Here is a 25,934-nt window from a genome sequence, read left to right on the forward strand (position 1 = left end):
TACTATGAATTGATAAAATTAAACTAATAAAATTGAATTGATTTGAATTGATAAAATTAATTACTTTACTGTAACTTCACTCACTGTGTGGATACTTATATTTCACTCACTGAACTAATAATAGTATTGAAGAAAAAGATAAAGATAGATAGATCAGGGTCGTGTGTAAGGGAATGTACGAAGTGAAAGGCAAAACAAAGGTTAATTATGAATTTATTATTGAACTTTAAATTTATATGAATTTATAAAAAATTGATCAAAAATATAGTAATGATTAGATATAAATACAAGATGATTAAGTTTTTGAAAGTACAACAGTTCAAGTTTAATTTTAAACAACAAAATTTAACAAACAGTTCTTATTACTTTTATCAGGTTACTTGAAAAATAAGTAATAAAATCAAAATATTGAACACCTCTAGTTAAAAATACGATTATAGTCAAAAATAAGAGAATTGATAAATTTTAAAGAATGAATATGATTAGGGGAGCCTTGCTTTAAAAAACTATTATTTGTGCTTAGAAGAAAATTTCAACTGTAAGCTTCAAGAAGTTAATTAAAACTGTATCTACAGATTTGTATTTAGAAGAGCTAAATAATTAAATTTGCTGTTTACTTTGATGCTATGTAATTTGATATAGTTATTTGGGCTTTTTAGGGTGGGGTGGTGTGGATTTGAAATGAGAAAAATTGAAAATTCTAAATACAATCTTTACCTGGCTCAGTCAATTCCCTATAGGATAATTGAAGTCTGAAACCAAAAACTCACTCCTACACTGAACACAGCAACTAACAGCAACTCAACTGCCACTAACTGCCACTCAAATGCCACTAACTTGCAAGGCATGGTCTGCCTGCATATATACTAGCACCACGATTTTCCACCCCTCATCACCCTTCGCCCTCTAGCTCCGCCTACACTCAAACTCTTCAGCTAATATTCTGCTAACAAACTGGATTCAAATATCAATTTAAATTCACTATAATGTTTATTATGTTAAATCATTTTAAACTATGGCTCCCCTTCATTATTAAAACAAATGATATCATATATTTTATCAATATTTAAACTCTGAAGTTTGGATACTGACAATTGAATGCATTGATTTGATTAATACAGTAATCAATCTTATAAATCTAATATATGGCAAATACTTCAATAATAAATACATGAAATGAACAAAATACAAAGTCATACAGTACATCATTACAATCGAGTTGAATAAATCAAATTAATAAGATACCCATTAATTACTACTTAATTAATTAAGCAGGTTTCTTATACTCATTGTCAACATGTTTCAATCAAATATACCTAATTTATTCTATTTACAAATTTGTCCTTAGCCTATGAATTCCGATTCAACTAACTTAATTAGCTTATTATAATTATTAAATTATAATTTATTATATAACATTATATTTGTTGAATACTTTATACATATAGCCTAATCTACTTCATGACCTAATTTATAAATACATTTACTCATATATCATGTTTATCGTTTTATGTGATCACCATTCAAATAATTGATCATCAAATAATTGCTTCAATAATATTCATATGCTAACCACGTGGTAAAATTGTAGCATATGCTAACCACGTGGTTACATTGTGAACTAACTCACATATCTATATTTACTTCTCTCCTAACTATATATCTATATCGCTATTCACAATTTTCATTCACCTGCCATCAACTTATGCTATAGGTATTATACAAGGGTTGACACAAAGCACAGTGGGCCATGTGGTTTCTATAGTAAACGTGTCTGTGACTGACATTTGAATACTGTTACGTTTCTATGAAAGAATGATTTTGTCTCAAACTACTTTGAAAAGAATAATAACCCCAGTCATCTGGCTAGGTAAGCTATTCAAATGCATTCTCAATAGTTTCGAGAAACGGTTCTTCTTATTATTCTAGCTCTTCGAGCGTTCATATTCCTAAATACAATATGTTCAGAGCACGTGTTGCAACAAATAACATATATCTACAATTTTTAAATTTTAGGAGAGCACATGGTCGCCATTTGTGGCTCAAAACCCCCCTCTCAAGAGCAAATACTAAATGAAACATGAGTTTAGTCTTTGCGACATTAACACTAAAAGGATGGTTATTAAGAGTAAACTACGTGATGAAATTAATGTTCTCACACTTCAGACACCACAACATGAGTTCATATGGACGGTCTAGAAGTTTGAAGATCACTGTAGTTCTCCATCGCTGTACAACCAGATCATTGGATGCTGCATGTTACGTGGAATTCTGACTGGCCGTTAGCCTAGTGACTCTCGTAATCTGATAATGTCAACTTAGTCAGCTGCTCCATTTTCTTCCGTCTCGTTTGTTTCTATCTTTCCTCATCATACTGTACTGTACAATTAATACTACCAGCTACACATATTTACAGTTAAGTTTTTCAGCATGGTGCATCCTTCACACAATAAGGCTACTCAATCCACCCCTTGTGTGAATTCCGCACAATGCTTACTGGCTTGTTTACTCTGTGAAGAATACATTCTCCATCTCACTCCTTCTCATGTCGCTCGCTCATTTCGCAGGTGTTACCACTTTCTCTTTCTACGCTAGCCCTTACACTTTCATTCTGTCCTTCTTGTGAGTCATTTGTTGTCCTCCCTTCATTGTTTATTAATTGTTCACAGGCTACTGTCCATTTCCTCATTATTATGATTTCTTTAATACTATCGATTCACACTAATGCACTTATTATATAATATTATTTACATACTTTCTCAACTAGAAAATTGCTCCATTTTATAATTAGTTCTGGGGATTGTCACGTCGTTCCATATTTTCCATCTCATTGTTCACCTCTTCTCCAGTTATCATCTGAAAACGACCCTCTTTCTCGGTAGTCATTCTGTCCTCTTTTCCAGTTTTTATTCCGTTGAAAGGTGTTTCCATTGTCATCAGCATTACTTCTCTGCGAGTAGTTATCATGATTGATTGCTCCCCTTGATCCGAAATTATCATTTCCATATTGTGCTCTCTTTATTTGTGGGTTTCTTTCTTCAAACTGTTGACTCTGTTTTCCTTCATGAAGCTCTTCTATAGCATTATCATGTTTATGATACCGTTTTTCTCCTTTCTCTCCTGTTGGACTCGGCTGACTGCGTGGCTGTGGCTGATTCACGTCTCTCCTCCTCCAATTCACATTTGTTGACGAATTGGTGTTCTGCCAATTAGCATTCTGGTCGCTATTCCATTTTCCCTCTCGAATGAATCCTTCTCTTCCCTTATGGTCGTTGAAAGTCAGATTGTTGTCCCGACGCTGCTGTCCGTTACCAATCTCCTGCTCTCTTCTTTTCATTTGCGGACTTTTTCTCTCTTCTCTTTGTACCCATACATTCTTCTCTTTTTGTTCTCGCTTCTCCCTTAATTCATTCTTCTCAACATCGATATTCTGCAAGCTCCATTCTTCCAATAGTTTTTCCATCTCGGGCACTGTCTTAACATTCCTATTGAATCTAGCTGTTTCTAGTCCAGTTCCATAATGTTTGACTAGTTTTATTATGATTTCTTCATCCGAGAGTGCTGGTGTCAAATTCCTTGCAATGAGCATCTGCTTTATGAAGTACTCACTTGCGTTTAACTTCCTCCCTCTAATAAATTTTCCGGTTCTCAATCTCTCTCGCACTGAATCCTGAATGAGTTGGCTCCAGAATTTATTAGTGAAACGCTCCTCAAATTGTTCTAAAGAGTCAATGCTAGCCTGAATAATCATCCACCATGCTGAGTGTTGACTATCAAATGACTTTTCAATGATGCTTGATTGCTCACTCCAGTTACTTTTCCCACTACGCCGCAAATATTCTTTCAACTTAATCAAAAATTGCATAGGATTCTCCAGATATTTCTCAAATTTTGGCACTTCATCCAATCCTCTACAGCTGGTGTTGACGATAATCGGTTGTGTCCTGGCCTTCTCGAATTCCGTTTTCATCCTTTCCTTCTCTCTGTGAAATTCCGCGAGCTGCTCCTCAAATCTTTTAAAGGCTGCACTATCCATTCCACCTGATTTCTCTGATAGCTCCTTTCTCACCGATGCGATCTCTGTTGAAAGTCTCTTATCTATTCTCTCGACGTTTTTCTCAACTGCTGTTATTTTTATTGCTATCTCACCACAAATCTCTTTAGTTTTTTCCTCCATTTTCTTCTCAAATCTTCTCTCCAGCTGTTCTACATTGCTACTTAACTTTTCTAACTTTTCGTTCATTTCTTTCTTATTCTCTTCCAATTTCTTACTGTTTTCTTCCAATTTCTTACTGTTTTCTTCGAATTGCTTGCTCATACTTGTCCGGCTTTCTTCGAAACTGGCACCCATATCTTCCCTCATACTTGTTAATAAGTTGAAAATCTTGTCCATTTCGTTCCCTGATAGTCCTACTTTACAGCTTTTTTCACTCGGAATTTGTTCTTGGTCGTCGTGAGAGTCACCAGGTTGATTTAATGCGTCAGAATTCGGTAACATCTCCGGTGAATATTGCTCCTGACTCTCACTGGTCTCGATGGTGTTGTCTGTGCTGCCCTCACTGCTTTCGAAATTTGTTGTGGTGCTCTCATTTGTTGCCATTGTGTCTGATTGAAGTGTGTTCACAACCCTATTTCTAAGAAAATATCCTGACATAGGTAACCTATACTTCGATCCTATTACTAATCCTACCTATCACGAAGCTCATACATGACCCAAATAATGTTCATACAGAAGATTAAAATACTGTTTAATAAACTACACCCACAAATAAATAATTCAAAATTAGATTTCTATGATGCTTGACTGGATAAAATAATATAAAAAAGATATAAATGACACTATACTCAGAGCTTCCAATTCTCTACTTCTATACCCAATTCTACTAATATAACCCAAAATTATATTCACAAGAATAATATCAACTTTCCTATAACCAATATGAAAATCTACATATAGTTGAGCGCACCAAATACGAATTCAAAAATTGATATACAAAATAATCAAGTGAATAGGTTAAACACTGAGAATTTGAAGAATTTAAACGGATAACTTTCCCACCTGGCAATACTAATAATAATAATTATCACACTTCTGTAGCACACTCAATAAGAATTTCACACAAATGGAGGTGATTATATATACCAATTCACTATTATGCACTTCCACTTGATACACTTCAGCAGATTAACTCAGAATCTGGCCCCTAGTTGCGGCGACATTTTGAACTCTTTCCCACTTCGGTCTTTGTTTAGAGTGGGTTTCGAACTCCCTCACTCTATACGGTATTTTGCCCGGCGCCAATCAATTACTATGAATTGATAAAATTAAACTAATAAAATTGAATTGATTTGAATTGATAAAATTAATTACTTTACTGTAACTTCACTCACTGTGTGGATACTTATATTTCACTCACTGAACTAATAATAGTATTGAAGAAAAAGATAAAGATAGATAGATCAGGGTCGTGTGTAAGGGAATGTACGAAGTGAAAGGCAAAACAAAGGTTAATTATGAATTTATTATTGAACTTTAAATTTATATGAATTTATAAAAAATTGATCAAAAATATAGTAATGATTAGATATAAATACAAGATGATTAAGTTTTTGAAAGTACAACAGTTCAAGTTTAATTTTAAACAACAAAATTTAACAAACAGTTCTTATTACTTTTATCAGGTTACTTGAAAAATAAGTAATAAAATCAAAATATTGAACACCTCTAGTTAAAAATACGATTATAGTCAAAAATAAGAGAATTGATAAATTTTAAAGAATGAATATGATTAGGGGAGCCTTGCTTTAAAAAACTATTATTTGTGCTTAGAAGAAAATTTCAACTGTAAGCTTCAAGAAGTTAATTAAAACTGTATCTACAGATTTGTATTTAGAAGAGCTAAATAATTAAATTTGCTGTTTACTTTGATGCTATGTAATTTGATATAGTTATTTGGGCTTTTTAGGGTGGGGTGGTGTGGATTTGAAATGAGAAAAATTGAAAATTCTAAATACAATCTTTACCTGGCTCAGTCAATTCCCTATAGGATAATTGAAGTCTGAAACCAAAAACTCACTCCTACAGCAACTCACAGCAACTAACTGCCACTAACTGCCACTCAAATGCCACTAACTCGCAAGACAGGGTCTGCCTGCATATATACTAGCACCACGATTTTCCACCCCTCATCACCCTTCGCCCTCTAGCTCCGCCTACACTCAAACTCTTCAGCTAATATTCTGCTAACAAACTGGATTCAAATATCAATTTAAATTCACTATAATGTTTATTATGTTAAATCATTTTAAACTATGGCTCCCCTTCATTATTAAAACAAATGATATCATATATTTTATCAATATTTAAACTCTGAAGTTTGGATACTGACAATTGAATGCATTGATTTGATTAATACAGTAATCAATCTTATAAATCTAATATGGCAAATACTTCAATAATAAATACATGAAATGAACAAAATACAAAGTCATACAGTACATCATTACAATCGAGTTGAATAAATCAAATTAATAAGATACCCATTAATTACTACTTAATTAATTAAGCAGGTTTCTTATACTCATTGTCAACATGTTTCAATCAAATATACCTAATTTATTCTATTTACAAATTTGTCCTTAGCCTATGAATTCGGATTCAACTAACTTAATTAGCTTATAATAATTATTAAATTATAATTTATTATATAACATTATATTTGTTGAATACTTTATACATATAGCCTAATCTACTTCATGACCTAATTTATAAATACATTTACTCATATATCATGTTTATCGTTTTATGTGATCACCATTCAAATAATTGATCATCAAATAATTGCTTCAATAATATTCATATGCTAACCACGTGGTAAAATTGTAGCATATGCTAACCACGTGGTTACATTGTAGCATATGCTAACCACGTGGTAAAATTGTAGCATATGCTAACCACGTGGTAAAATTGTAGCATATGCTAACCACGTGGTTACATTGTGAACTAACTCACATATCTATATTTACTTCTCTCCTAACTATATATCTATATCGCTATTCACAATCTTCATTTACCTGCCATCAACTTATGCTATAGATATATACAAGGGTTGACACAAAGCACAGTGGGCCATGTGGTTTCTATTGTAAACGTGTCTGTGACTGACATTTGAATACTGTTACGTTTCTATGAAAGAATGATTTTGTCTCAAACTACTTTGAAAAGAATAATAACCCCAGTCATCTGGCTAGGTAAGCTATTCAAATGCATTCTCAATAGTTTCGAGAAACGGTTCTTTTTATTATTCTAGCTCTTCGAGCGTTCATATTCCTAAATACAATATGTTCAGAGCACGTGTTGCAACAAATAACATATATCTACAATTTTTAAATTTTAGGAGAGCACATGGTCGCCATTTGTGGCTCAATAGGATGGCATATGGATTGAATATTCAACAAAAATGAATCACTGATAAGCATCAGTAATCATTGGTTTTCAAACACAAATGACATAATAACAAGAATCAGTTCCGAAGAATGAAGAGTAATTGAACTTCTATTAAAGAGTATGAAAAATAAAAACGCCAGTAGAACATAATTTTGGAAATTCTATCAGGATTTGCAAGACCATTTAAGGGCAATTACTCCAGCAACCAAACAATTTTCAAGAGAATAAAGCTTCTATTTTTCCATTATTCAAACAGGAAAGGATTCGTGAGAATCCTGTTGGTTTGAAACGGAAAGATTGAATGCAGTGATAATCCCAATAATAAACTAATTCTATTCCAGTAACATTTCATTCCATAGTGATCTGTTTTTCATTGTTGCTTTTTTGGAAAAATTAGAATGTTTTTGGCTGTCCAAAAAAGCTATGGAAACAATGGCAAATGATTTTCGAATAAGACTGTGACGTACCAGCCATTAGCCGCGAACCATTTATCACAATCAAGTAAATCGACGTTCACGGAAGACTGTGGTTTCCATTTCCTGGATCAAACTAAATGTGATTCGATTCCTAATTGGAAAATTCAAAAGTAAGTCATAATTGAACAAATGTTTATCAATCGGAACTTGACAAACAACAACAACAATGCCTTTTCGTTTGTGCGTAATCTTTCAACGCAAATGACGACAGGCATTGTTGTATGATGACATTCATGTCTTAATTTCAAATGTGCTGAATGAGCTGATCAAATAACTTCTCGCTATTATTTGTGTTCATGATCTAAGATAGTCCAGTCGATATAGACATAAAAAAGGGAGTGTGCTGGCAATATTTATATTGTACTGAAGTTCTGATTCTTTAATAATATTATTTTTAATACACAAGAAAAGTGAAGCACAAATTACTCCATGCAAAATTTCCTTGTGCTGGATACATGATGGCTCAAAAACCTCGTATTTTCGGTTCATTTTCCAGTTTCCAGCTATTTCTGCCAAGGACATTTTGCATGAAGAAATTTGTTCTGGACTTCTCTCATGTATCCAAATAATATATTTGAAAATCAGAACTACAATATAAATTGCAAGCACCATTTCATATATATAGTGACTGGACTAAGAATCAAAACATTTCGAATAATATCAACATACCAAATTGATATCCCAAATTACCAAGAAGCCAGAATGTGTCATGCCGGTTTGAAAAAAAATCAATGAAATTGATTTGTTTGTCAAAACAACATTCCATAAATAATTATTCATATGACGTCAAATCACGCCACTCCAGTCTACTAATATCAATTTTATATTCAAATCAGCAAGGTGGAAAGTAGAAATTCAAACATTCTGTTCAAAGGACAGCCCTCTCTCCTTCAAGACCTGAGACCTGAGACGGACAACATTGATGCCATCGCCGCTGAAGGAGGCTTTTTTATAACAGTCCCTGAGCGTCATCAAGACTTTTTAAATGCTTTTACTGTTTCGTATATGTTGCATTTTCATCCGCGTATCTGAAAAGCTATCTTCAATTCAAACTCCCTATTACTCCCTATTATTGTTAGAAATAGTAATATTATTATTATTACTCACTTATTTCCAATTTATCCCATCGACGAGATATGGATATGGGATTTTCCAACACTACAAGGTTCTATCTCCTAATCACCACGCCGATCTACGTCGCGTCAGACCCATATTTAACCCATCGATGAACGTTAGTTACCAAATTGTGTTTTTAGCATCCATGTGAGTGCGGGAAAAGTCAATCTCTAAGTTTTTGACTGCAAATCCCATATCAATCGTTCCATATCAATTTAAGTCATATTGATCGCTGTGTGCTAATAGTTACGTTCAGGAAGAAAATACCTGTTTCTAACTTCACCGATATACAGTATGATATTGACTGGTAGTATCATTGATCGAGCTATAATATGGCTTGAGAAGGCTATATTCCACAATAACACAATACAGTTACAGGTTTTGCAATTTATTTATTTAACGTTTTTCAGCCGAAATCTGTTTATCGTTAGCGCATAATAGTTACCTTCACAGCTGAAGCGCTCACAACTGGCCTATAAGGCCATACCACACTAGAAGTCAACCCTAAGCCAGGTCACTGACTATTCTATTTAATGAAAATCTTACGGCTTTCATGTGAATTTTGGTGATGGATATAAGGTTAAACCACATTGGTAGAGGGCCCCAATAAATTGTGAATAATTTGTGGTGTGATGGCCTGTAATGCGCAGAACGTATTGAGTTTTGCTAATCCACTCCTTCAGTTGCCTCTATAGTATACAGAGTCGTAAGAGGTGCATTTACACAGTGTCGTAAGAGATGCGGTTACATAAGACAGGTAAGTATGACCTGTGCCCGTCTGTCAATAAGGGTCCTGAAGCTGCAGCCCACTAATGAACATAACAATCTATAAACATGATGGCAACTTCATTGAGACCCTGAGGATAATCATAGCTATCAATAAATTATTGATTGGCCGTAGTCGAGTGGATTAGATGCTGGCTTTGTAATCCAAAGGCCCGGTTCCGAATCCTAGCCCGGGGAAGATATTTCTCTCCGTCCACTCCCGTGTTTTGGATGGACACGTTAATACGTCGGTCCCGGCTGCCTAAAAAGCAGTCGTAAGGCCCTGAAATTGATCAGTTGCGACCTGAAAACTCTGACACCAGACCTGAGCCAGCCCAGGTCACACGATATTATTATTATAATTGATTATTGTCTTTGTAGCAAGATTTCAAAATCTCCACTGGCAGACATATAGGCTACTTTTGCAGATAATCAATCACGAGTGAATTTAGTACCTCGATAGAGCCACATGGTTCATGATCAATAGCAGTAAACAATCATGTTTCACCTCCTCCCTGTCGAAACTGCAAATAGGCTGCGAAGGTAGATTTTTGTATATTGCTCTTAAAAGAATGATCAGATATTAGGCGAAGCCGTTCCACTCGGCAGGTTTCCATTTATTAAGTAGTATACTGCACAGAGTAGATATTGCTATTAATATTTATAAGGTTGCTGATAGCCCTGGAATATTGGTTATGATCGAAGCACATCATAAACGTATAATGGTTGCGAGTTTGAATATCCTGAATAACTAAAAAAGGTATTGGACCCATAGAATAATTTGGTTTTGGTATGATTATGAAATTTGTTACCGTCCCAACACATACAAACTGAAATAGGCTTATCTGAAATTTTCTTGAATCTAAAGGACGAGCGAAAAGGACGGAGCACATCAAATCCCCATGGCTCTCTGTTCCAAGCGAAATGGCATCACCTAATATTAGAGTAGTTTCTTAGAATGGTAACTGAATAATATGTCAATAACAATACTCCCTTTCAGAATAGTAAATATTTTTTTCTGAAAAATTAATATTTTAGTAATATTATTTTATTCCATTTCATTCAATGCAATCGACTATCACCATCGATCACGGAGAAATAATATGGATTCAGTTGACATCAAGTCATGAATATAAAGCTGAACCATTTTAATGAGCTCTATATTTGGATGGGAATATGCTATAATATAATATAATTGAATCAATTTAGGCTGAAGCTTGTACTCAATTCAGAAGAGCTCCTCCAACATCATAATAATTTATTAACTGACTAATAGCCTAATAGAGATTATTGAAAAGAATTTGTTTAATTTTTATCATTGGACATGTATAAATAGGTCACATCACGAGCCACCATATTTTTTGAATACAAAATTGTTTTCCTGAAGTGAATATCTGACGTGAATCGTTGAAGTTTTTTGATAAATTAAATCAATTTCCCTGGAGGCTTATCACACAATAATTATTATGGTTAATTGGATTGTGTTAATTTGAAATGTGTTAATTGCAATTAACGATGATGGAATTAGGGGTTGATTGTCATGAATTGATAATTCAACAGATTCGTAGGACAGTGGATGGAATATCTTGTTCAATAATAATTATTTACGAGATTGGAAGCAGAGTGGTAGTAGCCCTACTAATACATCATGAATTACAGGAATTGATCAGAGCATGACAATGCTAGTGTATCAGTTACCTTTGATCAATCAACAAATCTGTTACCTTTGTCAACAGCTTTGAGATTGGCCTGCTGTTCTCTCCTGAACATGTACATTATGATCTGTGTTTTGTAGAATGTAAAAAAATATTCATAGATAGATCCATGACTATAATGAATTAGATATGCAATGAATTATTAATACCAACTATTTGGAATATTTCAGTAGACCAATTGGAATAAATTATCTATTTCAACAGACATCCAAACTTAGAAGAATTCAACATATCAGTTCAACATGAAAACGAATGAGTAGAAAGATCTCTCTCATCACAATCAAAGGTATATAATAGTATGAGGGAACTGCTAACAAGCTCACCTCTAGTCTACATGATAATTGAATCATTTATAATAATGAGAGGGAATAAAATCACACCTCTGTAATATATCAGCTGTGATAAAATATCAATCAACTTAAAAAATGAATTGAAAGAGTGAATAAGTAAATTATTAAACTACTCCTAGGAAATATATTAATATTCACTTAAAGGTGAGTGAAAGTAGGTGGAAAACTGTTGAAAAGGTGTTGAAAACTAGGACAAGATAATAAACTCTCCTCCAGACTATATACTACGCAACAAAGAACTTGGAATGGGCATATAAAGTATGTAAGTGGACTGAATTTGAGTCAACCTCCTCTCGATACATACAGTATAAAAGTTGAGCCAGCTAAGGAAAAGTACCTGTGAATGTTTCATAGAGTCTGGCCTTAGTTTGATCCTCAGATGCCTTTCATTTGGTCACGACAACAGTAAAACAAGTAGCCTCGCGCTAGAATGGGTGGGAGGGTTAGTAGGGCGAATTTATTTTGGCGTAACTTTTTTGCACGAGCATCAAACAAACCGTACGAGACTTCGTTTAGAAGCATGGACGTGACCTAGAACGCATCGCATCCTTACGAGGCGGGGAGGCGGGGAGGCAGCTTTCGAGCAACTTTTGCAGTTCAAGTGTTTTCGTCTCCTTCCTCAAATAAGTGGCCAGAACAGAAGAAGTGAGTATTGAAGAGGCAAGGTGAAGAATAGTAAATGCGTTTTTCATCCGTTAAGATGTGTAATCATAAACTTTCAAGGCTTTAAATGAATCTATGCTATTTTCATATTTTAATTTAATCCAAAATCCAGAGATTTTAAAGAACTATCACTTCTAGCTTGTTAACTTGTTCACATCATAATAATTCAAAATGTCAAATCTCATGCAATGAATTTAACATAGAATTCATTGAATTTAATGCTATGATGAGAAATATATCCATTCTAGAATGCAAATTCTGACTTCAAAACTATGTTCAGTATAGAATAATATAATTGAACTAGATATTCTTCTTGGCATAAATGATTCAACCAATTTTGTAAAGGAGATAAGTGGTATTCACATCACTATAATGACACTATCATATTAATTTTTTCTCTAATTCTGTGTACGATATGACTCAGGTGAGATTCAATACCTAATCATGAAATTTGCTACTTTCTTATTGAAAATAATATCCATTCACATATTGGATATTATTGTGAAAAGTGATGTTACGATGAGCTTCATCAAGGCAAACTTCCCCTATACTGTGACATTTTACTGCACGGCAATGTTTCTAATTATAATATAGTATACATGAGTACAGAGGAGCTTCACGAATCTTTGCATAAAATAACTAACAGAATTACCAAGTTATCACCACCAGTGTGATTATCCATGCCGTAGTTGACTACTTACCGATGAGGCAACGTCCTGATGACGTAGTGCTTCAATCCAATTACGTCTTCAATCTACACCGAAAACTCATCATAGTTGGGTTGTCATGGGCTGAATTCTCTAGGATGTAGGTCACCACAATGTGAGATCATATTGAACTTATGACTTGATGCTATGAGTATAACAAGATGATTCCACTTTTATAACATCAATATCGGGGAACCGAGCTTCGCTCGTTATTATTATTTATTGACTTTTGATAAACCGAACACAATTATTTGAAATGATTGGGGAAGTACTAACAGGCACAGCCTAAAACTGTTTCTTTCCCGAATTTTGATCTACACACTATAAATATTCCAAAAAGTAGGTTATGTTTCATACACTTGAATTCAGGTCCAATTTCCAGTCCAATTATTTGAAAAAGTTCAATTTTCAATTTTATCCAATTTTCTGTTCAAAAATTTGAAAGAAAAAAAATTATAATTCAGATTATATACAAACCAAATTGAATAACAAAATAACACTCACTAATCACTTGAAATTGTCAAATAATGATCAACTTTGAAAATGATGATATACTCTTGTTTAGGAGGATTATCATGTCATGTCAACAAATCTGATTACGTTGATCAAATCGATTAAATTGTTTAGCTAGATTGACACAGCTGGAAATAATTCTGTCTCCCTCCCACACAGGCACACGCATCTTCTGTTATCGAGAGACGACGAAATTATCATCTGTTTTCCAAGGATGAATTATCCTTTTAATATCGTTCAGCGAGTTTTCCAAAGAATGAGACCTAGTGCAATGGAATCTTTATATAATAAACCTACTATGTCCCAAATTTCGTGAAAATCGTTAGAGCCGTTTTCGAGATCCGTAAAACATAAATAATCAGATATAAAAATAGCCAGATATAAAAATAACCAGATATAAAAATAACCAGATATAGAAATAACCAGATATACAAATACAGAAATTGCTCGCAATTGCTATAATATTTATAACATCATGTAATCTGGATTGACCAGTTTCTTCCAATTTATAGGAGAAGATCAAATGAGGTTTTTGATAAAACCACTCATGAAACTCTGATGAAAAGTTAAATTTTAATATTTTATCAACGTTTCCAATTTTTTTCTCATAAATTCTATTTTATTTCAAGCCATGGAATTCCTGAGGTTTCTACGAATGTTAATTGGCTCTATCTATCATCCTATTATATTGAGCGAGCAATTTCTGTATATCTGTTTATATTTTTATATCTGGTTATATGGTTATTTAACGGATCTCCAAAACGGCTCTAACGATTTTCACGAAATTTGGAACATAGTAGGTTGATGATATAAAAACTCGATTGCACTAGGTCTCATCCTTGGGAAAACTCGCTGAACGACATTAAAAGGATAATTCATCCTTCGCTGAAACAGCTGAGACTTTCGTCGTCTGTGGATATTAAAAAGTGAGCGAGTGATTCTGTGGAAAATCAAAATATCGCATCCCCGAAATTCATAAGCTGACGTATAGCCAGCTGTAAAATATAAACACGATCATTTTGGAGAATAATTTATTGTGTTCTGTTCATCAATGAATAAAAATAACGAGCGAAGCTCGGCGCCCCGATATTTATTATTGTACGATAATAAACCAAAGAATTTATTATAATAATTATTGTTGTGGCCATTTGAATCTTGGCGCGTTCAATCAGTTACTGCATGGTGCTGCCCTCTGCGATTGACATTGGTTGTAGGCTGTGAGTGTTCTTGTTTCGCATTCGCAGTCGAGTTCAAGTCAAGTTCTGATTGGCAGTCGGCTTTGGCCTTTATTTTGTCTTTTCTCGTATGTCCGGACAGATGTGTGTTTATTGTAATTTTATGTACTTTACTATTCCGTGAATCACCATTGCAGTTTGAACGTTTTTCTGAAGTTTAGTTACGAAGGTATTTCCCGTCCTGGGGTTTGTATTCCATCTTTCCAAATTATCCAACCTATGTCTTTCCAAATACCACTAGTAATAATCAATTACAGAGAAACAACGGTTTTACATATTGGTAAGTTCACGATTCATTTATTATTTTCATACTACATGAAATACCATTGTTATGCTCACATTTCGCCCCTTCAATTTTGATATATTTTTTAAAAACCTATTCAACTTTTGAATTTAAAACCAAATAATCATTAAATTGATAGTATTGATATTAATGATTCGATTATTAATATAATATATTATTGATTGTGATTTAGTTGATGTAATTCGTATTTGAAAGCAGCTTCGAAGCATTGTGGAATTCCAACAAGTTAAATAAATAGAAAATTAGAAACGAGAAGGAAGTCTCGGAAGTCAGTGAGACACTTCAAAGTGAACAAAAAACTACGCAAAGAATAATTAGAGGCTAGAGCAAGATGAACGACGCAATATTGGTTCTCTTGGACCTTCCCCACTCCAAAGTAGCCTACTGTATTCGGAAATATTTCTAATTATACATATTGCTACGTAGGCTAAGGTGCAAGCTTTTTTGAATGAATTACTCAATGCTGGTATTCCAAAATGATAACCAACCGATTTATTCAACGCTGCCTTGGACAATTCAGTCCACTTATAAATTCACTTATAAATCTAAGCTAAAATTTCAACCAGGAATTATCTTTATCAACCATGTCGTATCTTATTACGATTTGTTCAACCTAAAACCTCAATAAAATGACTACACTGATTGTTGCTGTTATATTACAATAAATGGTTAACTCTTACCTCAAAACTTTTCTAGTTTTCACCAGTTTACGCATTTGTGATGAGCAAGGATCCCAGTACAGTCATTCTTGTTTGGAAGTTTGCGACATAATCACTCATGTCTCCCTCATAAGATGAGTCTGCCATCTCATCTCAAGTAAAATACTCCTGTTTTGCTCTCTTGTTGATACAGGCTTGTGCATGATAAAAAGACAAATGTAGCTTGACTTGCACTATGATAAGCTCTACGCTCATTCGAAAATTCAACTTCTGCCATGGTAGGCTTCAAATTTGAGCTCGAATAATATATGAGACTCGCAGTTACATTGCAGCAAAGTCATTTCTATTATCTTGTAGCAGACTTGCCAAGTTTTGAATGCTGAAAACTTTTGTCAACCAGGCAAAAAGGGTGGACTGGGAATACAGAGAGTACCAGGCAAGTCAGAATGCGTAGTAATGTTGTAATGTAGTATTATTAAATTGCATACTCTCTGAGTGAAGATAGAGCTATATAGAAGGGTTTGGAGCATGGTATGTCTGTCTCAGTATGCCATATTGTGGAATGTAATCTTCCACTCTAAACTGGTTTCCAGCTGCTCATGTAGGAGTATAGAGAAATTCTATTTTCGTCATTCTATTATCGTTGTGTTTATTATTTTTAATGATAGTACATCAACAGTGAAATCTAATTCATCTTGCATACTTGTAACTGGGTAATAGTCCAATTCTGATGCATGAATGTTATCACTTGTCTCCTCACTCTCAAGTTAAGAGTTCTTATCTCTTTCCTCTTTTACAAATAATTGAATTTGAAAAAAATCAAACATGCATCTCTTGTTCGAATCGTCACAGAGATTAACATGTCAAAAAATTCAATTTTCATGATCCGATGAAAATCATATTCATTGAAGACAATAAAATAAAATAAAATAATTATTATTCATGTGGCATTGAGAAAATGCAATCCAGAATCAAGGTAGGCTACTAACACTATCGATTTAGAAAAGTATCTGATATTCTGAATCACCCTATCAAGCTCCAGATTCTAATTTTTCAGAGGAATGATTGATGAATGAGATAGGAGATGGTAGAGTCTACTCACAAAGCACATGTAGAGATATCTGCGCAGTGACCGGTTCGCCAACTGAATTGCTCGCCGTGCACAGGTAGACGCCAGCGTGATGTCGAGTCGCCTGCTCAATTATTATCGAGTAGCCCTCCACCGACTTCTCTCCCGAAGGAAGCAGATTATTCTGCAAAAGTTCAAATCACCATTGGTATTGGAATGTGATTCATTGACAACTCTGAACAACAATAACTGAAAATCAATAAAGATCTAATTTCTCTTTCAAATGAATATTACTTCCTTAAATTCTCTTCAAACTTATTATAGAACTGATTAGACCTCCAGTTCATCTAAACCACAGACAAGAGTTGTATCTGTGACTATACGTAACGGTTTTTACACTACTGTTTCATTGATGAATTGGATAATGACATGCATTGTTAATGAAATTGTTATCACTGATCTCTCCGTTCGAATCGTTAAATTATTTCCTGGGAGTAAAAATCTTTTTTATCCTTGAAAAAAATGAATTTTTCAGTAAATACTGGAATATTTGAAAAATTAGTTGTCTTTCAACGTTTCCAATGGGTTTAACTCATTTGTATTTTGATCATGTATGTATATTATGTACTCATTATCAATGTAGGAAACGTTTTTCTAGAAGTTCATTTTTTCATTGCTATGGAATCAATGAAGAGTTATGATTCTAGCTTACAAAAATGTCAAACATGTATTAAAGTAGAATTTTCCATTTCCACATTTTCAGTAAAAGACTGAATCCCTTGCATTTGAGTGTTTGTTTGCATTCGCATTCTGTTAAGTGGCTATCATTCTGAATCAGAATTATGTGCTGAGTACACTAACCTCAATGAATTCGCAAACTTTCTAACCGGAAAAGTTTTTCCACCGCAGTGGAGATGCACGTATCTCTCCTATTCGCCTAAGGGATTCCACAATTTCAGAGGCATTACTGGAACGCACATCTACCCAACGATCTGCTGCTCCAGAAACATTTAAACGAAATGCTCTCTTAACAGGTTAATCAGAAAGATCCAACTTGAATCGCTTCTGTGAGATAGAGATAGTCTTAAGCAGCTTTTTATCACCACTTCTTCAGAGTTTGTTGATCACTCTCTTACTTTATCGTTGATTAATCACTAATTCTATTTTGGTGTCATCTATATGTCCTAATCAATTATCCTACAAGAAAAACATGAACTGTTTCCAAGGGAGATCAGGGAATACAATTGAGCAACGTTCTAATAGCTAGCTGTTACATTGAGTTAGAGATTATTGCTTTGAGTGCTTAATCTTATTGTATAATAGAACTTTTACTGAAATGCAATATCTCTTAAATGATGAGTTTCTAGATTATAGAGTATAGATGTACATTCTTCTAGAAGTTTGTATTTCTTAATACGACAATGTACTCCATCTTTCACAAGCTATGTTGCAATCTTATGTTACAAACTTCAATCTAATAAAAGGCTCCTTCAAAGACTTTTCACAATCCAATTCAGTATTTGCATGTTTTCCAGTAAACCTGCAGTATCTCTCCCATCTGAACAGAATTTGATCTTCCAAAAGGATCATGTGGGATGTGGGAGTCAAAAATCTTGGAGCTAGTTGGAATTTTTACTTCCATTACATTCCTCCATCAAAAAGGGTTCTTCCAATGGAGAAATTATTGTATAATACTCCTTCAGCACAATGAATAGCTAATATGATCAGTGCATCGATATTGACTGACTCAATTCAATGACCAATATTTTTATCAAGTGTATTGAGCATCTTCAGATTTAACAGACGTACATTGAGTTCTTTTTGCCCTTTCTAACACCATTTTCCCCACTTGATTAGAAGCTTTTCATTCGAAAAGCAACCACCACTGAATACAAGTACTTATCCCATTCAGGAATAAAGCTATCAAGGAATGATTGAGGCACCACATCAAAGAGCCAGTAATCCAATGACTTCCAAATAGTGAGCCCCTTCTTCTTCACCACCCTTGATGGAAGGATAAACTTGAGTACGAGAACAAAATACATTGAAGACTTCTCTCAGCCACTTTGGATTATCCAGACTACAAAACCAAAAATGAATGAAACTCTCAATTTCAGCACCAACTTTATTGGTACAAGCTCACACCACGCATATCTTGAAGACTTGACATTTATTCTTATTTATTTTATTTTCCAAGAACCTTAAACCTGACTGTGTTAGCGGATTACTGATTGCTCATACGTTTTATATAGACCAGTTTACAGATTCTAGCTTCCTCGACGACAAAGATATCCATCTTTCAACTTTCTCTAATGAACCGATTTCAGATAATATTTCGTTTCAACAAGAAGCTCGATATAGAGCGGAAAATACTTCCAATAAGCGAAAATAATTTTCTACAAGAAAATGATTAATAAGTGAACAGAATTCTAGGAAAATATCAATTCAATAAATTATTTGAGAATGGTGACTAGGCTATTTTTCATTATAAGCTCGATCTTACTACAGTAACTACATAACCATAGTCATATTATAAATCTGTAATTTATATAATTATGTAATATAAATATGTTATATAAATTGGAAAATCTTACTGATTTCATGAGAAACGCAGCTGCTGGCTTGTAAGGATAATTATTCTCATTCTATTATTATCCGGTAGAATATTTTAAAAGTTCGATTTTCCCAATCCAATGAGAAACATAGCTGCTGGTGTCCGAGTATGAGGAGGATTATTCCCATGCAAGAAAATATTTATCTTGTGAATTGTTCATCAGCAAAATTTCCTGCAGTGCAGAAGCCAATTATGGCCATGAATGAAGATCATGACTAGAGATGTCATTCCCGTACCAGATTCTCAATCCTGGAATTTTGAGAATGTCAAATCTGGATCCCGGGTTCACGGGACTGGTCTTGGGATTAGGCAAACTTAATTTCAGAATAGTGAAATATATTTGTATGATATAACATATTATGGTTTTCCATCGCTTCAAGGATGTTATCAAAAACAACATTGAGCTCTTTTGAAATGAAATTCAGTCAAATGTAACAAGATAACAGATGCCAGAAGAAAAAAATCTTTTGGATTTTCCACGTTTTATTTTTAGAATAACTGCATACTGAGAAATTCATAGAGCACCGACATGATTAGCAAATATAATGATAATGTGCTGAAGAAATAATAATTATAAACTTTTGATCCTATCACAGATATTATTAAGTACAGAACAATATTATAACACAGTGAAGACTAAAGTTGACCAACTGTGATGAGTAGAACAACATCGTAATAATAGAAAATTTCCTATTTATCATTAAAATGATTTTATAAAATCGATATGTGATGAATTATATCGGCTACTAATAATCCCGTATTAGCATTCCCGTAAATCACAAAATTGACAGAAGCCCTGAGTGATCCCGTTATTTATAGTTATCAGAATTAGACTGGGATCCCGGATTTGATATCCCTAATCGTGATAAACTTCTCACTCCAGTCCATTGGCACGGAATTTGGTGATTTTCTTGGTGGAACTGCCTTGAAATTTTGTTATGATCTAGTGTACATCGCATAATAAATGATTCTCGCAAAGCCCGAGCTCTATTCATCTTGGGAAATTCATATAATTTCCAAGCTTTTTTGTTCATAACAGTATCCATGACTAAGATGAAATTATTTCGTATAGAAATGGCAGTGAAAAATAGAAAATGTGAAATACTTTGGGGAAAACGACTCGATATATCCACTGGCTTGAGAAATGCAAATTGAAGTCTCCTCTTGTACAAACACTTTTACCTGAATAACTGTTTGCGAAATTGGATAGGCTGTTTCAGAGAGTGTCGTTATTTGAAGATAATTCTTGAAAATTACATGAACCTCTTTACAGAGACCTGGATAAAGACATAATATTGTCCAAAAAGTAAATACAGTCTTGGTTGAAACCATTCTACGTTCTGATTTTCTCTTTTCTCATATTGAACTGAATTTTTGCTAGTACTCCGTATATTTACAACGACAAAAATATATTTACAAAAATATTATTGGGAATGTCGCCATTTTCTTACCTTTCTTGTCCATGAAATGACTGGGACTGGATTCCCGGAAGCCCTGCACTCGAGTGTCACCGTCAAACCCTTCTTGACTTCAACATTTCCACCCGACGTCACACTGTGGATCCTAGGAGGCACTGCAAAAATCAAGATTCAGAATCTTAATAACAATGAACCACTAAAGCGAAAGGAATCATTGAAACTGAATCAATCATAAAAAAGTGAAAGAAAGGTGTTGCACATTGAATGGTGAGTAATATAATCATCCACTCACTCAAGGTCCTCCGAATTCATGTTCATATTCTACAAAAGGTATCAGCTAACTCGATGAAAGGAGAATATTATTCTCATTTGAAATGATTCATAATTATTATTGTCTCAATAATATATTAAATGATTCATTGCATTGAAAATTTTGATTGTGTCATTGCCAAAAATTCTGATTAACATATCACTGATTCTTACCGATTTCTACATTGTAGTTACGCTCACAATCATAATAGTAGTGCAACAATAATGTAAAGCATGAAGCTATTCGATCAGACACTGACCAAAGGATCTATGAAGGTCTTCCATAACTAGCGTTGTGATATTGTAATGCACATAGTATTCCTGATATGGTATTGCAAATGGTGATTTTCATTCAATTAATATGAGTAATGCATCTGCATGATGTTTGGTCTTGTTGCACCGTACTTGTGCAGCAATAATAATAATTGTAATCAGACTGCAAAGGGATGATATCATCTGAAACGAACCCATCAGCACTCAACACTCACTCCAATCAACTTTGACAACCCACACAATTTGATCAGTCATTTCAATTATTTGATGCGGCTACATTATATTCATATGAATGAGTTAGTCCCCGTGGTGAATTTACGCATATGAACGCAGTAGCTACTTACATTTGATTAAGTTTCTGTTCGCCATATTCGAAGTATTCATCTTTTGTTTGTTCAAACCACATTCGAATACCTAAGCCGCAAAACGGCGCACATTTATGTTGACATGATTAACTGTTTTAATGGAAAACAAATAGAATTCGCAGCGATCATGATCTGCCATATGATTGGAAACATATCTCTTCTGCAAACACAATAGCTTTCAACTCAACCGTCGCAATATAAGTGCATTGTATTTCAGGATAATATTGCTAAACAGAGTTCACTTATAACATTGAACTCTGACATGCTAAGCTACTCTGTTGATCTACACTGATGGTATGATTTTAGGCACTTTCAAATTGATTGTCACGTGCCCTCATACGACAGAGCAAGGAGCTTCTGAATTAACGAGAGCAAGTACTCGTTTTTAAGAGCTCACAAATCTATAAATTCCATAGAATATCGGATTCCCATCAAATCTGACTTGGAAAAAGATAGCTTAATGTGTCCTGTACTCGATCTAGAATAGGAATAAGAATAATAATAATAAGATTCAATGAATCGTGATGAAGAGGATTTGTTTCCATTCACCGTTATGTGTCAGATTTTTTCCTGGAAGATGCTATATGATACTTATACAGGAAATCTTCAACATGACTTCTCAACCATAATCTATTTAATCTATATTCAATATGTTCATAAAAGTGAAATGGCACTCACTCACTGACTGACTGACTGACTGACTGACTGACTGACTCACTGACTGACTGACTGACTGACTGACTGACTGACTCACTCACTCACTCACTCACTCGCAGAACTAAAAATCTACCGGACCAAAAACGTTCAAATTTGGTAGGTATGTTCAGTTGGCCTTTAGAGGCGCACTAAGAACGGAATTGGGAAAATGTACAAAGATACGCCCAAAATCTGCGTTTTTTACCGTTTTCTCAGCTTTATCGAGAACAAATGAACAGAGAATGTTCAAATTTAGTACAGAAGCTCAGCTTAAGTGTAATAATGCTGTGTTAGAAGGAGTTTGGAATAACGCCAAAGGTAGGCCCAAAATCTGCGTCCTTCCAGCGTTTTTTTGCGCTTTCTCAGCTTTATCGAGAACAAATGAACCAAAAATGTTCAAATTTACTACAGAAGCTTAGCTGGGGTGTAATAATGCTGTGTTGAAAGGAATTTGAAGTAACGCCAAAGGTACGCCCAAATTTTCTCAGTTCTTTCATCAAGTAATAGACAGAAAATGTTCAAATTTGGTACATAGGTTCAGCTAGGGTCTTAAAATTTAGCCTTTGTATGTTAGAAAGAACAATTTTAAATTGAGTCCTTGAAATGGTTAAGCATTGAAGGGCACCCTCAGGTTATTCATATCATGATAGTTCGTTTATAGGGTATTTTATTTTCTCCAGTTTTTCATAGAGTTTTCAATGCATACTTCATTTCTCAGGAAAATTCATATTCGAGAGAGTTGGATAATGAATGATTTGTAAATTCTCCACGTCATTCTCATCTCTTATTCGAGAAGCTAGACTGGAGTACATTAATTCTCATAATATCCTAACAAAGTTTTCCACCCTGCACTGAATAATTGGAGTTAATCGGTGATTAAATCAAGCGAGGAAGTACTTTGACTTTCTGAAGGAATGAAGCATGCTCAAATGAAAAAATGCAGACGAGCAAAGTGAGCCCGCTGATCTTATTTTTGGATGATCCAGTCGGGGGTCCAGGGGGCGGTGCCTCCTTGCTAGACGGATATGGCGAGCGAAGCGAGCCTGACTGCTAGTCTTCAATATTAATTTGTCATAAAGGCAGATGTTTTTTTTTCTGTTAGCGTTATGTGTAGAGAACGTGGAGTATGTCATGGTAAGTGGAGAAAATATACTCTGAACTCATTGAGGAAGAAAGAATCATACAAATTAGTGAAAATATAGTCACATGATGAAGAGGAGTTTCGAACTGAATAGAAAGCATTGATTTGAAATAGAATCCACAGAGTTTACTCAATATTTCTATGAGAGGATTCAGAAACGTATACATCGCATATTTCCATTCTAATATTGAATGTTCTAACACACACAAAGTTCTCGCTACTGAAACCTGGAATTCACCAAGTATCTTAAGTTGCAATGAACTGTAATGGATTAATGATTTTGATTCCAGAATTTGAACTCTCTTCTATTCAATCTCTCAACTGAAACACACCTAGTTTATCAGAAAATGCGTGTTATATCTCTTCGGAACCAGCCAAAAAGAATATTATTAGAATAATAATATTCGACTACAAAAGACTCACTGTGATGACTCTCGAATACCGGAGATGAAAGAACTCAATTTTAGCCTTGAAATACTATACAAGAAAACCATGTAGAAGTGTTTTTGTTATCTCATTTCAATGCTGATATTGAATTCTTGTCATGAAAATTTCCAAATACAGATTATTCATCGCACTTCAAATGATGTGATTTCACATGACAAGATTTCCCTCAAATGATGTGAAAATTGTACATAAATCAAGTTTTTAAAACTTTTGTGATACTGGAACTTCTTACTTCAATAATCATAACATCATCCTAAATGTTGAAATTGATGAAATATGATCATCTCATTCATGATCTTGCGACCCGATTGATTGGGAATTGGAATTGTTGAATTTTCTGATATCCCATCTCATGAATATTGTGACGTTCTAATGGAAGTGAGCTCACTTTCAATAAAACATGATTGAGGTTTGATATGCTAGCCTGCCATGAATTATAAGCAATATTCATCTCGGTTGAATCCTTATTACAAGTGAAGGATAATGGAACTTCACTAAAAAGAATCAGAAAATTTAGAGATTTTGACCTTCAAACTTCTAATTACTTTTGATGAATTCGGAGCTACTCTTGAAAGCGTGTGTAATGAGAATTTCAGAAACGAAAAATGTATTCAGCAGCATCCTCATCATAAATGCTTCCTGGCAATTTTTTCAGTGAGATAACCCAAAAGGGTTGGGAGGGAATCAGAGAAACTGCTGCAAAAGTGCTTCCACACAGTCAGTGAGGGAATTCTAATTGCCAAAGTAAAATCCAATGGAAGCTCACGCCGGCAACTGATAGGATAGGCGCCGTTAGCCATCCCACCCTATAAACATCTCCCATCCCCCAAAAAACCCAACCGGTCACCACACGAGATATCCGATGGGGGCAAAAATTAAAAACATGAAATACGAGCTGTAATCCTGTCTGTTCTTGAGTTTTTTCCGAGGGAAATCCTCTCCTTCCACTGAATCATTTCAAGCTAGGTCTTATCCGTCGGATTAATTTGTCCTGTTTTTTTGCCATTCGGATACTTCCTAGCAGAGTGCCACTACTTGCGTCAGACTGATAAGTGTGTCACATGAATATCGGATCACATCTCCTTCACTAATTGAGATCAATGTGCGTCGTCCTAAGCGAATATAAATAATTGCTGCAACCAGTTGCCGCCACCTAAGTTTTGAGGCTCAGCATGTCAATGTCCTGAATTTATTCAATAATTAGGTACTGGAATCTTGTATTTCCAGATGTGAGCTCCCGCTCTTTTTCGATTCACTTCTTCCCACAATGGATAATTCATCCGCAAATAATTGTTCCTGATAGCAAAATAGGGATTATAATTATTATTATTATTGTTATCTGATGAAAGTGAACTACTTACTTTCATCTATTTTATCTATTTTGAACCAAATGATGGATACAAGCTTTTTACGATAATTTTGATCCATTTGATGGAAGTAAGCTATATGGAGGAATGATTGTTTTAAACCATTTTAATAGCAGAATTGAAACGTCAAGATTCACGTATTCATAATCACCTTATCCATGACACGATGTAGCTTATATGACATTTGGAGTATTTTCGATTTTGATTGCAGTTGTAAGCGCTTGATCTAAGATGGAAATGATTGAGAGAGAGATTTCATTTTTTAGTATCCTATCGTCGCATTTG

The 25,934-nt window shown here is 34.3% G+C and overlaps 2 protein-coding genes across 3 annotated transcripts in view; both read right to left on the bottom strand.

Moving 5' to 3' along the window:
• LOC111052206 (limbic system-associated membrane protein) overlaps nucleotides 1-25,934 on the bottom strand; it is a 353,095-nt gene that overhangs the window by 90,413 nt on the left and 236,748 nt on the right. For both annotated transcript variants that reach the window (XM_039424316.1, XM_039424318.1), the window contains exons 5-6: nucleotides 21,085-21,206; nucleotides 17,053-17,203 (exon numbers count right to left, since the gene is read on the bottom strand). In XM_039424316.1, coding sequence (XP_039280250.1) covers nucleotides 17,053-17,203; nucleotides 21,085-21,206 — 273 coding nt within the window. The remainder of the gene's footprint in view (nucleotides 1-17,052; nucleotides 17,204-21,084; nucleotides 21,207-25,934) is intronic.
• On the bottom strand, nucleotides 1,699-4,885 carry LOC120350534 (golgin subfamily A member 6-like protein 6). The gene is made up of 2 exons (XM_039424315.1): nucleotides 3,009-4,885; nucleotides 1,699-2,819 (listed from the first exon to the last, which is right to left on the bottom strand). Exons 1-2 carry the CDS (start codon nucleotides 4,652-4,654, stop codon nucleotides 2,804-2,806), a joined length of 1,662 nt encoding a protein of 553 aa, XP_039280249.1. The 5' UTR covers nucleotides 4,655-4,885; the 3' UTR covers nucleotides 1,699-2,803.

This window comes from Nilaparvata lugens, chromosome 3 (genome assembly GCF_014356525.2).
Source record: "Nilaparvata lugens isolate BPH chromosome 3, ASM1435652v1, whole genome shotgun sequence".
NCBI lineage: Eukaryota > Metazoa > Arthropoda > Insecta > Hemiptera > Delphacidae > Nilaparvata > Nilaparvata lugens.